We start from the raw sequence: 14,225 nt of genomic DNA on the forward strand, positions 1-14,225 counted from the left end.
CCGAACCCGGATCCGATGGAGTCGGGGTTTTGGGGATGGGTTACCCCTTTGGAATTGTCCGAGGGGAATGTCGGGTATTGCCTGGTGTATATACAGGTGATACTAGCAGTTATTTTGTTGAATATAGACAGGGTAGTGCCGTGTTGATGCAGGGTTGGTTGTGAAGAGGGATTATGGTGGGAGGTACTACACTCACAGCACAGCAACCTATGCACCAATTTGCATCGGGGTATCCATTCACACATAAGTACACTATTATCAAGCAATACACAATTAACTAATACACTGGGAAACTCATCAAACTGGATACAGTGAAGAGGCGCTATGTACATCCCATCTATGAAGCACCAAACACCATCCCACTTTTCGCTCATAACCAAACCAGCGATTAACTGATTGTAACCAATACTAAACTGACTGTGACTGCACAATGCATATCGCTGCGTCATTCGTCGTAGGCCTCATTATCGACAAACTGAGATAATGCAGGCACTAATTTACATATTCCAGGCAAACGATCCATCTTCAAATGCAAATGGATCACCGCGGAAGTTGTTGAATTCTGTCGCCAAGGCAGATGACTCCGCTAGGAAGTCGGGCAGCTGTGGCTGCGTGGAGGGCGTGTAGCCGGGGTCTGTGGTAGTGGGGAAAATAGGCTGTGTAGTTTGTAGCTAGACTTGATTAGCATAAATCCATAACAATATCAAGAAGAAAGGAAGTTTACCATCTGTGCAAAATCTGTCAGGTTAAACGCAAACGATTGCTGCGCTACAGACGGCAACAGATGCTGTCGACACGCCGACAGCGCCTTCACGGCCCCCTGCTGCATCCACCGCTCCTTGAGCTCGGCGGACCCCCGCGCCCGCACCGATTGCAGCACCACGGCCAGCAGCATGACATCTTTGATGTTGCTGCCGGTTTCGCCGATCGTGCGGGTCAGCCCGTCGAGCGTATTCTCGACAATGCGCGTAAGACTGGCCTTGGTGTGTGTAGTCGTCGGCTGACTGGGCGAGTAGGCGGGAGCGGGCGCCATCGGCGTCGGGGCCCCGGAATGCTGCTGGTTGGACAATTTCATATACCCGCACACACTCAGCGCAGCCCATGGAATATCGTTCTTGCAAAAGAGCTGGAACACGTCCCAGTAGGCAGTTGATTTGAAGACGTCCAGATCCGCCACGTTAGGGTCGAAGTAATCCTGGTAAGAGAGCACCACCAGCGAAGACTCCAGACAGGCTTGTTCAATCTCCAGGAAGAGCTGATCCTCGCGACTCTCGCCCATGACGATCGGCCGATAGAGGCACAGCAAGGGTCGACGCATGTATACGTCCAGCAGCACCCGGTTCAACAAGAGGGCTGGTCCAGGGGTTTCCCCATGGATCGGTGAGGGATCCAGCTTGAGCGGAGGAGGAATCTGCCGCAGACATTCTTCCAGACGCCGACCCTGCTTGACAATGTCGCGCAGATCTAATCCCGGGCTCGAGGTGCGCACCAGCGACATAGCTCGGATGCGGTGGGGTAACGAGGAGGCCAAGGTGACCTGCGCGAGGGTATCCGTCCACTCATGCAGTGGCTTAGCCGGCGGCAGTTCCGTGGTGGATTCGTCGAAATCGGTGTCATTCAAATTGGTCGGAATAAGCGGATCAAAGTCCAGATCCGGGATGGTCACGGGCATACCCGAAGCGATGGAGGTCTGCAGGTCCATCTCCACAATGGTAATCCACAAGCGGCGCCGGACTTCGATCTGAAACGGTGACAGCTGCTTATTCCCGGACAGATCCAAATGCAGGCCCACCACCATGGCCGACCGCACAAGCGTGCCGGTGGCGCGCCACAGCTCTTCCTGCGAGGCCAGCCGCAGTCGTCGCGCCAACAACACGAGCGCTTCAATCTGCAACGAGACCAGCTCGGTGCGCTGCTTGCGACCCAGCTTCTGCAACCACACGCGCACGAGGTTAACGGCGGGCGTCTGCAAGTACTCCCAAACGGAGGAATACTCGAGTCGGAAGCTAGGGTCTTCCAGAGGCAGCGCGGCTGCCAAAACGGCCGTCAGTTGCGGCAAGAAAGTGGCGGAGCGTTCAGTGTCCGGCCCTGGAGTGGTCCAGAAGTCGGCATACTGGCGGAGGAAAGAAGGGACATGCAACATGCGTAGGGTACGTTCAAAGTTGGTGGTGTATAGGTTCACGAGTCGGTCACAGACCGCTTTGGATGGCAGAGAGCTCTGCATCTGCAGCAGCTCGGGCGAATAGTCGAGATCGGGCATAGATTCTGGTGAGCTCATGGGCAGCTTAGATTTACTCTGTAGAAACTGGACTTCCTTGGCCAGCCCCAAGATGGCAGAGTCCTTGGTGCAGCGTTCAATGAACTCTCTCGCTTCGGAGAACTACAAGCTGTTAAATACGCATCCCACTGACAAATCTAGATCGGGATTACCTGATGCAACAAGGTGGTCCGGTTGTTCTGACCATGGTAACGTGATCGCGTGCCCTTTCCTTTGACGACTAGAGTACCAGGATACGGGGGAGCATGGGTCGACGGGGTGGTCTGGCGGACAGACGGACTGGCATCGCGGGCCACCACATCCTTGAGGGAGCCGGCATACGAGCGTGTCAGCGGCTTCAAGGAGAGCACCTCTTCCACACGTTGCAATCGTTGCTGGAGATCCTCCAACAGACCGATAGCAGCGGGCGGCGGAGGCAGCCTGGCACCAGCCGGATCGCCCCGAGGATCGGAGGGAAACGGGAAGTCAGGTGGCAGATGCATGCGCTTCGCACTGGGCTGGTCCGGCAGACCATCAACGCCATCAGGACTGGGATGGAAGACACAGTCCGGGGCACAACCGGCTTTGGAGCAGTTCTCGCAGGGCATGACCCGGTCGCACTTGAGCTTCTTCTTGCGACAGCGCAAGCACGAGACCACGGGCCGGGGACGTTTGCGGGTCAGGGAAGCGTCCCCGGCCAGCTCGGTGGGCGGGGAGATCTGGCCAGACACGGGACTCATTGCTGGCAAAAGAGAATTTCAAAGAGTGCTCGCGTCGGAGATGGGAGACAAAGTCGCACAAGGGGAGCCAGTCTAAGGAAAGAATGGGGGTAAGGGTTGGCGTGTGAGGGGGAGACAATAATAAAGACCAGCAGGTTTCAAGAGTGCGACTGGGCCACCGTCACATCGAGACTTCAGGCTAAGCTGACAGGCGCGCAAGGCGGATGCAGTGCAGCAGTAGTAGCAGTAGCAAGCAGTAGCAGCAGGGGCCGTCGTAGTAGTGGATGCAGGAAAGTAAGACGAGGAGATTATTGGCGATGGGAGGAATCCACAAGTCACAGCCAAGTCTGACATCCACCCCAAGAACTGCTTGTGTTTGCCTTCCTCTGCCCAGCTCTTAGTCTACTTTCTGGTTCAACTGGTGGAGCAGAACCATAACAACGAGGGCTGCGAGACTCTCTCCACTTTTTGCCCCTTAGAGCTTTCTCCAGGATGCCACATAGACTAACAGTGCATATTGTCTTTGTTTGTCCGTTCACCGCCTTCTCTTTCAAGTAACTTACCAGGCTGCAGCGGATCTGCTTACCTCAGCCTCGTATCAACTCGCGTGTATCTCGTATTGCTGCCTGACCAGGCCAAGCCAAGATGGAGACCCTGAAAATCATCGCTGAGGAAAAGAAAAGTTTATCGCATTTCTGCTGAATAAATGGAAAAAAGCCACAATTAATACGAGGCCAAGAGATCTGATAACATACATAAAAGTTCACGCCATGCCAGGTGTAAATGCCCAGAGATGATGAAACACAAACCATAAGGGGGTAAAAAAAGAAATAGAATAAGAAAAAATCATTGCCCTGTCGATCTAACCCTGGATCGTCTCCAAATTCTCCGCTCCCACCCGCTCCGCCCCGGATCGGCCCTCGTGAGATGATGGGAGATTGCCATGTCAATATCTAGAACAGATCGAGAAAAATTCTAGTTGGTGATCACTGGTGCCGTGTTATCCCATTTGTTGGTCTCAGCAGCATCCACCAACCAGCGGGCCACCGTGATCCGACTGGTGCTGGCCATCATAGGCACTCCCTTGCCATGATCCGGCCACACTTTGACCGGCTGGTTGGCATCGGGCGTCTCCACCAGCCGCGACGGTCGCACCATCACATAGTCCAGTCCACTGGCCTGCACTGCCTTGGCCGTCGCGTTGTGATCGTCATACTGATACGACATGTTGGACTTCTTCATCAGCAGCCGCAGCACGCAGTGCATGTTGTCCCACGATTCCCCGACTCCAAATGCCTGCAGGATGACCGTTTTGCGTACTCCAAACTCCTTCATCGCTGCCAGCACGTTGTTGTTGCAGTCCGTCATCAGTCGAGGAGGTGAGATTGGTGCCGCAAAGGGGCTGTCGCTGGCCCGTGGGGCGTTGAGTGTCACAATTACCACATCTGGTATGTCGGCTTGGAACGCGGCACGGACATCCTCCAGTTCGGTGGGGGTTCCTGGTGAGGTTTTAGTTAGTTGGAGTCGATTCCTTTAGATGTCCAGAGACTATGACTATGACTAACCTTGGACGACTGTTAGCCCGGCACGAGCTCCACCCAGTGATTCGGGCTTGCGGGCCAACGTGGTAACCTGGTGGCCTAGATTATTGTTAGCATTTTAGCCGATACAACCAATGAATTGCAAGTTGCAGCGAGAGACACTTACCGCGACTCAGCAGGTCATCGATGACGAGCTTTCCACACCGGCCACTTCCACCAATCACAAGAACGCGCATGATGTTATGTTGTGGTTATTGAAGGGTTGCTTTGAGTAGGACAGAGATGACAGGATCAGGAGAAATTGGCCTGGCGTATTCTCGTTTCGTCTTATGTATTGTAAATGATTGCAGTTGTAGCTGATGGAGAGGAGTTCATTACTGCTGGCGTCAGAGGCCCTATATACCCTGCCGGCCACGAGGCTCTGTCCGGACCAGTACTCGGATCCGACCGGACAGATCTCAACTCGTCCGGACGGAGGAGATGGTAAGCATGCAGATCATTTCGATCCGCCGCTTGTAGCGGGGCCGATCTGAGTTATAGGAAAGCCGTTGCAGGATGAATCCTTGACCAGGGCTCGGAGCGGGCTTTTTCTTGCTGCTTTAGGGGTTATCTCCGGGTCAGGGGTTTCCCGAGGGGGTTGAACCGGGTTCAACCGTGGGTGTTGTTGCATGGTACAGGGATGGGTTCTTTGTCGAGATTCATTCCAGAAAGCAGGGATGTTTCGGTCAGGTTCTAATTATATTCATTGCAGTGATGTAAGTGGTAGGAGTGAGGGTAGATAGTGCTGTATCGTTGCTGGAGTGAATATATATATTCCGCTCGGGTGGTGTTCTATAGTACATCCACCAGTGAAGAGAGTGCCACATAACACGGTTGATAAATTGGTGAAGTAACTCGAATATTCATAAATACTACTAAATTATATATCGTAGCACCCATTTAACACACTATATAAATTCCCCACCCTGTTCATCATAGATTATCTCTGTCCGAAGTAGACTAAGATAGTCCAGATCTCCGACTCCACTCGGCACCTTCCGGATCGCCACCCATCCCTTACTTCCATTCCATATAACTCCACCCACGATCTACTGATGAGATTCACTCAGGGGTATGACAAATACAACAAAGCAAGGGGGCCATGTGAAGCGCCCCTCATATCCACGGTTACCTCCCGTTCCCGTCGAAGCTACCAAGAACCGACACAAGCGACATCAAACATCTAGACACCAGTTCATAATCGCTAAATCATGTAAATACATACAACTCTATCATCTTTTCATCGGTCCACATAGCCAATACAATCTATCTAAGCCCTCTTCTCACACACCACCTTCATATCCGGATGATTGATCCATATCTCCTTATTCCTGCCCCACTCCTCCATGGCCTCCGGCTTAACCATCCGCAGGTCATATCCCTCTACTAAATGGACCAGGATCGCCCGGATCACCACACTCGCCACAAACTTGCCCATGCACTGCCGCGGCCCGAAACCGAAGCGCCAGAAGTGGTACCTCGCCTGAGTTAAGCTCCTTGCGAGGAACCGATCCGGCTGGTACAAGTGGCGCTCCTCGCCCCAGTAGGGGTTCCGGATGTTGAGCGCGTACGAATCCACCACGAAGTTTGTGCCAGCGGGGAAGTGGTATCCACCGACTGTTCTGGCTGTGGGGATGGCTTGTGGGACAGAGAAGGCGGCGAGGGGACGGAGACGCGCGGATTCTTCCACACAGGCCGCCAGCAAAGTGCTGTTGTCCAGGAGGTAAGCGTCGACTTCGCCGTCTACGGAGATGGCGCGTTGCTGCTCGACTTCCTCGCGGAGGCGCTTGGCGATATCGCGGTATGCGGCAAGGAACACCACGTTCCAGCTAACACCACCAATGGTCACGTCGAGGTTGGCGTAGAGCATCTCGTCGAGCGTGTGGAGAAGTTCCTGGGTGCTGATTTCACCGGCATCCCGTGCAGCGAAGAAGTCGATGATAGGGGCGTTGAGTTTCTGCTCGACGGCACGACGGTGCGCCAGCTCGTTGAAGGCTAGCCAGCGTTGCTGGAACGCGGCCAGTTCACGGTTGGCTTGCGTGGGGAGGAAACGCGACCAGCTGAAACGAGTCAACCCGCCCTTGATGACATGCTTCATCAGGTTCTCGCGTTGCGGGGCCAAGCGACGCAGCTCGGCTTCGACATCTGGGGCGAGGCGACCGTAGACAACTTCGGCGACTACCAGGAAGGGGAGCAACTTGAGGTCGTCTGCCGGGTCGAGCAAGCCCCGGGACAGGTCGCGGGTGTCCCAGAGTTCCTGGAAGAATTGCTCCGTGCGGCGCTTGACGAGCGGGATGTACGTCGTCGAGGCGTTGCGGTGGAAGGGCTTCTCCATGATGGCGCGTACACGCTGCCATTGATCCTGACTGACCAGTCCGACACACTGGCCCAGCAGTTCACCGAGGAGGTATCCCGAGTTGTTGTTCTTGGCCTTGAGGTGGGTGTGCGAGTCTTTGAAGACGGCTTGAATGTGCTCGGGACGGGTAAGCACGCTAGAATTGTCAGTAGCTGTCGTGAGAAGCAGGAGGATTGACGTACACCTCTGGGTTCATGCCAGACCAGAGACGGTAGATGGCTCCAAACTGGCGCTCCCAGCGCTCTGAGTTGCTCTGACCTTGCAAGAACTTGGCCCCATCGCCTTGTCCATCAGGCCACTGGTACGGCAGGGTAGGCAGCGGACTGTTGTCATCGACATGATGTACAGGAAAGCGACGTGCAAGATGGACCTGGATTGTAAGCTGAAGCCATGGGTATAATCTAGAAAATGCTTACCCGAAGAATAGCAGAGATCAAACGGTTCACCGTGTTTGTTATTGGGGCGCGGAATTTGACGGCCACCAGGATGGCCACGATGAGGACCGCCTGGCCCGCGAGGAGAATTGTCGTATTCATGGTGATGGCAGTTATTGCAGTTGATTGTTTGCTGCAGACTGAGTTCATCATGGCAGCTATATACTTCAATAATGATGCGCGACCGATGCGGATAGCCTCATGGGGGCCACGGAGCAGGAAATCGGATCCGAGGCCGGATATGCTCACCCGCAGGCTGAAACATGGCAATACGAGATGCAGTCAGAGTGGATCTGTCAGATCCTGCACGATCCGTCTGAAGAAGGATCCTCTTCTCGCGTGGCTCTGCACAGACGCCCCGTAGGAGCGGCCGGAATTAGCGAACGAGCCATTCAGAGCCAAGCGGGAGCCGTGAGATGGCGCAATCTCGTGTGGTGAGCTGAGATATTACCAAGCATGGAGAATCGATGCAATTGGTGCGAGGATGCAGATTGAGCAGCGTTCAAGATGTTGGTGTCGTGATACTGGTCGATGATGATTATTGCAGGAAATAGATACGCGGATATTGAAGGCAAAATCATCATATTCATAGACTATCTAGAACTAACGACGCCAACGCCATGTACAAAGCCAGGAAAGTCATTACAATAAACCGTAATAAGATATACGCCATTATGCATCAGATGAATCGCCGTTTTTCTCCTCCTTCAATCCATACTTCGTGTCCAATTTCGTTCGCAGCGTAATTTCACTGTACTCATTAGAATCCAACCAAATATACACAGCAACAAGACTAACTTACCGTTCCAAGAACACCAGCATAAAGCCGACTCCAGCAATAACAGTCGCGAAAATCCACACAATCTTCAAGCTGTCTGCATACAACCCTATTACCTGATTTCTCACGTCCCCAGTAAGCGAGTTGACATAGTCCTTGGTACCATGCTCGTAGGCAGCTCCTCCGCCGAGCGTCTTCTGGACACTGTCACTGCTGATACCCGAGAGATCGTGCTCCACCTGAGCGTTGAAGATTGCCGACGGTACTGATACACCCCAGACCACACCAAACTGGCGCACAAAGGCCCATGCTGCTGTAGCAGCTGCAGTGTCTTGGTCGGAAAATTCAGCCTGCACAGCTGGTAGCAGCGTGCTCAGAGAGGAGCCTGATCCGAGGGCCACGACAATCTGCACCATGATCCAGGCAACGTCTGGCGAGTTTTCATCAAGCGTGATAAAACAGCCAAAACCTAGTGTGAAGAGCGCGAAGCCGATAAAGTGGAAGGGCTTGTAGCGACCGAATTTGGATAGCAGGGCACCGCTGACTACCGAGGCTGGTACTAATACTAGTACTGTTGGAAGCATCATCACACCTGACCGGATTGGAGAGGCCAGAAGCACGGCTTGAAAATAGACCGGAAGGAAGTAGATGACGAGTAGGGTAAGCATGGACTGGATGAAGGTGATGGTGAATGCGGTGGCCGAAGTGCGGCGCGTGAAGAGACGCATCGGCAGCGTGGGCTGGCGGCAGAAGTTGCTCTGCTCATAGAAGATAAACACGACAATTCCATAGAACCCAAAGACCAACGAGATAATGGTCGAGTATGACTTCCATGGCCACAGTGTGCCGCCGTACGCCAGAGCGACCAGAATGAATGAGATGGCCATGATGAAAATCAGGTTGCCGCCATAGTCGATCTGCTTTAGACGGCGCTTGATGGAGGTTTCCTCGCTGCGATGACCGACTTGCAGGAACACAAAGAGTAGTACCATGGAAATTCCTCCGACAGGTAGATTGAGATAGAAGACCCAGCGCCAGGTGGTTTGTTGGACTATCAGTCCTCCAACGATGGGTCCCAACGAGGTGCCAACCGAGACGGCCGCAAATACAATGGCCATGAGACGACCACGTTCGCGCAAAGGCACCAAGTCACACACAATCAGGTTCACCAACAGTGTAATACCACCACCGCCGATACCCTGAATGACGCGACCGGCGATTAGGGCGTTCATGCTCGGTGCACCACCGCTAATGCCGCTGCCCAGCACGAACATGGCTACCGCGAAGATGATCAGCCATCGCCGACCGAAGATGTCAGCCATCTGCCCATACAGCGGTTGAAAGACAGTACTATATCCTATTAGCATTGTTGATTACTGTGGATAGTTGCACGACTTACTTGGTAAGGAAATATCCAGTCGAAGCCCAGACATACGCTTCGCCGCCGCCGAGGTCCTCTACGATGGTCGGCAGCGCCGTTGAGATGACTGTTCCTTCTAACGCAACCAGCAGGTTTGTCACACACAGTGCCACCATGATGGCCCATATTCGGGGTTCGTATTTGGCCTTGGTGGGTGGTTCCTCCTGCTCTTCGACCTTGAGTTGCTCGGTCGGTTCCGTCAGACCCAGAGCTTCGACCGAGTCTTCAATAATGGAATGACGATAAATTCCACTCAGCCGCTTGGACCCAGCGCCGGCTCCTCCGTAGCCCTGAGCTTCAATAGCATCGTGAAAGATATCGCTGGACACACTTAGACGCTGGCTGAGCCGTCTGGTACGGCTGCGTCGGCTGGCGTTGCGTTCCAGTCCTTCCCGGGGTCTGGCAACGGGGACGGGAACATCGGGCCATTCCCCGGGAACTTGATGAGGTTCAGTCGGCTCTTCCTCAACTTCCTCAATGCGAGGAGTAGTAGTGCTGGTAGGTGGCGGGAGGGCGTCGGGTTGGCGCACCCGGATCTCAATAATGGTGTCTCGCGTGTTCAGGGCAATGGAACCAGCCATGGTAACTGTTCTAGGACAAGAGAGACAGAAGCATCCATACAATTAGATCTATCATGCCATTCTTCTTGCAATCTTCTGCAACATAAAGGATCTCAATAGCTTTCGGCCTGAATGGCAACACATACATGCTGGTCCGATCGGATCCGAACCGGTGCAGTCTCCGACATGTCCGCTGCAGGATTCTGACAGGCAGATGCACCTGCCTGGCCCCCACGTGGCTATCCGACGTGGTCTATAGATCTCTCTAACGGCATTCGGGTAGCATACGAGTCTCAGGAGGCTCATCGCTATGCCATGCGACGAGGTGAGATGTTAGTGCTGATCGGGTAAGTAAATCTTCAAGCTGAAACCATGGATCCCATCCGTGCGGAACCATCCCATCAGTATCCAATCATCAACGAGATAAACTGACTTCAATGTTATGTCATGCCTAGCATTTTTGGACAAAGGATACGAAGGATGAAGTTCGTATCACGAGCGGGGAGGTGGCTATGCTTCTCGATACATTCCTCTGCTGAGACCACAATGCCAGTACTGGTACACCCACCTTCGCTACACCGGACCGGATCAGGAGTCATACCAAGAGGCACATGTAGACAGGATTCAAACCAGTGGGGGCGAGACCAAGGAAGTTACAATGGTCAAGACTGAAATGAGAGCGTTGAAGAAGTATATAAAGAACCAGACTGGAAGTTGATGAACCTCCATGAACAGTCTCAACGCTTCAATCACAGCAATCACCTCAAGAAACTAAACTCCCAGCGACCTTCTGTCGATCTCAATCTCTACAAGCTCATCTTCATCTCCATCAGCCACGATGTACTTCCCTCTCGCCTTTGCAACCTTCGTCTTCTCGGCCCTGGCCCTGCCAACCGGGGGCAACAACAAGGTCCTCCCTGCCTGCGACGCGACCCCTCGTCCTTGTTCGTGTCCTGCGGGCACCTTCTTGCAAAACTCCACCAGCTGGGCGACCTGGCCAGTGCCCGCAAAGGAAATCTCGGACATTACTGCCAACTGTTTGTGAAACCTCATGCTTACCCGATATGCAATGGCTGACTGGGATAGTCTTTGAAACGGCGTGGTTTGGTACCAGTCCCACCGAGACCCATGGCGAGCCCTACACTCCGGGAGCCGAGCGTGTTCTGTATGGAGAGCTTCCCAACGCGGGCGTGTATCCGATGACCGAAGAGGTGAGAGAGATACTTTCAGGCAAGGATCTGAGCACGGCTAACTGTGTCACCAGTTGAGGACGTTCAAGTGGCTGCCGCGCAACAAGGGCTACCAGCTCACCTTCGGACTGGCTGACGTGCCCTTCTACTACAACACTACTTCCGGACCCGCTGGACAGCTTGGTGGCACCTGGGAGTGGGTGGATGTGCACGCCATTGGTAAGAAGGAGACGTACATGCTGTGGAACATCTATGCCTGTTTCTCCTCTGCTTACGGTACGTCTTATTGCTTCCGAGGACTACTGGTTGTGTTACTAATGCTGGGCAGACTTTGCGGGATTCCACGAGAGCGCCATGAACAACATCACGGCCATCTTGAAGGCGGAAGGAAAGATGACGGGAGAGATGAACGGGCCTCACTCTTACTAGTGAACAGCGTCGGAAATAGTATCTTTCTGCTTCGATAGTTTTGTGTTTTGCTTACGAGATTGCATTGTGGAAGGACCACTGAGCACTCCTGTTGATTTGCGGGTTAAACTGGATAGTTTCGATAGTTTGGAGTTAAAACAGCATTGAATATTTTCTTAGTTTCACCAGATGTCATGCCAAGTAAAACGGTTATCCTCGGAACTTTCACATGATCAATAACGGCCAGTTGGTAATGCAGTTGACTCATCAGAGGAATAACTCTGACACAGAGACAGTCAGCAGCATTGCCTCTGTTGCTGATTATCGGCTGTGCGGGCAATACGAGAAGCTTATGTGCGCCTCCTGCCCTGCTCTCCCGTCCTCATTATTTTTAGATTATCTCCCTCTGTTAAGCTTATCACCGGGTCACACAAGGCTGACACTAGTTGATATCCCAGTCAATACTTCGAGGACTATTGAAGTTTGCAGCCTGGCATTTTATCATAAGGTTTATGGCAGCTGGCAAGGAAGAGTTGCTGGAAAAATAACCCGTGAATAAAGTTGACATCTGAAACATCGGCTATGGTGATCGACAGTCAGGGTCTACTGATAACTTTCAAACAACGTCTGGCTGGCCCCCAATCGCCTGTCAATGCCCAGAGTGTTGGCTATGCACGGTGAATCCTTTCTGAGCCGCTTCTCCAATTTCCAACTCTGCAAAACTTATATTCCCACAAGGAAAGTAATCGCGAGCAGGCCCACAGCCACACAACTACGTTACATCGAATCGATCGCCAAGATTTACTATGGAGACAAGTGGATGAGGAGAAAGATTGAATTGGGTATAGCTCTAGAAACAAATAACAGATGACAGATTTACTCCACAGCAATAGCCTTCTCCACCACCGTCTCCTTCACCTCCCCAGTCTTCTCCGCCTCTTCAGGCTTCTTCTCCACTGAACCCTCCTTAGCCTGCTCCTTCGCTTTGGCAAAGTGTTCGCACATGGCATGACCACCCCGCTCGTTGAAGAACAGGTTCAGATACATCCACGTCTCACGGGCGTAGCCTTCAGCACGAGGGAACATGGCCTGTTCGTATTGCCCCACTGCGGCGGAGAGACTATTCGCACCTGCAAAGGGCTGGCCATCTTCCCAAGTGCTCTTGCGCGCAATGATGGCCCGTGCCAGCTCTAGAGCATCTTCCATCCCCACATTCACGCCAACTCCCGCAAATGGTGTCATCAAGTGGGCGGCATCGCCAATAAGAGTCAAACTAAAACCAAAATTAGCTCAGCCCAACTTGTTTGAAGAGAAACAGCAACAGGAAGAGAACTGAAACTTACCCTGCACGGTGCTGCCACTTGTGACCGATGGGAAGCATGTACATGGGGCGAGGCACCAAATCGTCGTCGGCTTCCAGCATGAGATTCTTGGAGTCATCGTTGAACCCTTCATAGTAGCGATCGACAAACTCCCGCTTGGCCTGCTGCGGCTGGGTCCAGTCGATGCCGCACGTCGTGTGCCAGTCCTCCGGCAGCCGCATGAACCCGTAGGTCCGGACGCAGCCATCGCCGTTCCGCTGCGACAGTACAGTCGTGTGGCTGCCGAGAGTCAGGCACATGCCCTTGCCGACGCGCTGGGACAGAGCCGGGTCTTTGTCGTCGATGGCGCTGTACTTGAAGTCCACGCCAGAGATGCCCGAGAAAATGGGCCGGGTGTCCGTGAGCAAGTGGCGCACCTTGCTCCAGGCCCCGTCGGCGCCAACCACCAGGTCGAACCCGGTCTCGGTGTGGTCGTGGAAGTGCAGGTCGTATTGCAGACGGGTGCCCGTGGCTTCAGTCGTGACCTTCTTGAGTTTGTGGCCCCAGCGCAGACTGCCCCATTCGAGCGAATCAATGAGCATGCTGCGCAGCTTGACCCGGTCGACCTCTGGACGTCCGTTGAAAGAGTCTGGGCGCTTCTCGCCGTAATCGGAACCTTCATCGAGCAGCAGTGCACCGTCGGGCTGGTAAATCTTCAACACCTCACCCTCCGTGCGGGCAACTGCAAGGAACTCTTCGAAAAGACCACACTCCCGCAGAGCGACTTGTGCAGACCCCTCGTGGATGTCCAGACAGCCACCCTGTGTGCGAGCATGGCGGTTCTCCTCTGCCTCGTAGACGATGCAGGGGATACTGTTGTGTTGCAGCAGACGGGCCAAAGTAAGGCCGGCAGGGCCCGCTAGTGAAGTCAGCCCTGAACTATAACATTGGCAAAGGAATCGACTCACCGCCGATGATTGCAATCTTGGGAGGAGTCATTGTGAGGGTTGATGTGTCTGAGATGGAGATGCAATTGAGAAGCTGGATGGATGTGGATGTGGATGGAAAGTCACTGGTTAGGACGAGCAAAGTGTGTTATTTATAGGCAAATAAGGTGATTCTAGCCGACTTCGATGGCAGGGAAGAGAGAACGACTTGTCAGATGAAGCATAAGGCATGCCGGATCCGACAACGGATCCGAAATCCTGCAGATTCTGGGGCG

At 53.5% G+C, this 14,225-nt stretch overlaps 6 protein-coding genes across 6 annotated transcripts; 1 reads left to right on the plus strand and 5 right to left on the minus strand.

Annotated features, from left to right (window-relative positions):
- Positions 1 to 497: 497 nt before the first annotated feature.
- Positions 498 to 2,997, minus strand: AtWU_11450 (Zn2Cys6 transcription factor; the record flags this gene model as incomplete). Its single annotated transcript, XM_035506550.1, has 3 exons — positions 498 to 671; positions 725 to 2,380; positions 2,431 to 2,997. The coding sequence occupies 3 exons, from the start codon at positions 2,995 to 2,997 to the stop codon at positions 498 to 500; spliced, it is 2,397 nt and encodes a 798-aa protein (XP_035362443.1).
- A 954-nt stretch (positions 2,998 to 3,951) lies between these two features.
- Positions 3,952 to 4,753, minus strand: AtWU_11451 (NAD(P)-dependent oxidoreductase; the record flags this gene model as incomplete). Its single annotated transcript, XM_035506551.1, has 3 exons — positions 3,952 to 4,475; positions 4,542 to 4,616; positions 4,684 to 4,753. The coding sequence occupies 3 exons, from the start codon at positions 4,751 to 4,753 to the stop codon at positions 3,952 to 3,954; spliced, it is 669 nt and encodes a 222-aa protein (XP_035362444.1).
- A 1,073-nt stretch (positions 4,754 to 5,826) lies between these two features.
- gliC (cytochrome P450 monooxygenase gliC) lies at positions 5,827 to 7,448 on the minus strand (the record flags this gene model as incomplete). Its single annotated transcript, XM_035506552.1, has 3 exons — positions 5,827 to 7,048; positions 7,095 to 7,282; positions 7,329 to 7,448. The coding sequence occupies 3 exons, from the start codon at positions 7,446 to 7,448 to the stop codon at positions 5,827 to 5,829; spliced, it is 1,530 nt and encodes a 509-aa protein (XP_035362445.1).
- Positions 7,449 to 8,018: 570 nt separating this feature from the next.
- Positions 8,019 to 10,125, minus strand: AtWU_11453 (MDR family MFS transporter; the record flags this gene model as incomplete). Its single annotated transcript, XM_035506553.1, has 3 exons — positions 8,019 to 8,097; positions 8,149 to 9,474; positions 9,524 to 10,125. 3 exons carry the CDS (start codon positions 10,123 to 10,125, stop codon positions 8,019 to 8,021), a joined length of 2,007 nt encoding a protein of 668 aa, XP_035362446.1.
- An 817-nt stretch (positions 10,126 to 10,942) lies between these two features.
- On the plus strand, positions 10,943 to 11,723 carry AtWU_11454 (amidase family protein; the record flags this gene model as incomplete). Its single annotated transcript, XM_035506554.1, has 4 exons — positions 10,943 to 11,141; positions 11,191 to 11,315; positions 11,369 to 11,570; positions 11,623 to 11,723. The coding sequence occupies 4 exons, from the start codon at positions 10,943 to 10,945 to the stop codon at positions 11,721 to 11,723; spliced, it is 627 nt and encodes a 208-aa protein (XP_035362447.1).
- Positions 11,724 to 12,578: 855 nt separating this feature from the next.
- On the minus strand, positions 12,579 to 14,002 carry AtWU_11455 (FAD-dependent oxidoreductase; the record flags this gene model as incomplete). The annotated part of the gene is made up of 3 exons (XM_035506555.1): positions 12,579 to 12,975; positions 13,046 to 13,922; positions 13,972 to 14,002. 3 exons carry the CDS (start codon positions 14,000 to 14,002, stop codon positions 12,579 to 12,581), a joined length of 1,305 nt encoding a protein of 434 aa, XP_035362448.1.
- Positions 14,003 to 14,225: the final 223 nt, after the last annotated feature.

The sequence above is a fragment of the Aspergillus tubingensis genome, assembly GCF_013340325.1.
Source record: "Aspergillus tubingensis WU-2223L DNA, scaffold_15, whole genome shotgun sequence".
Classification (NCBI taxonomy): Eukaryota; Fungi; Ascomycota; class Eurotiomycetes; order Eurotiales; family Aspergillaceae; genus Aspergillus; species Aspergillus tubingensis.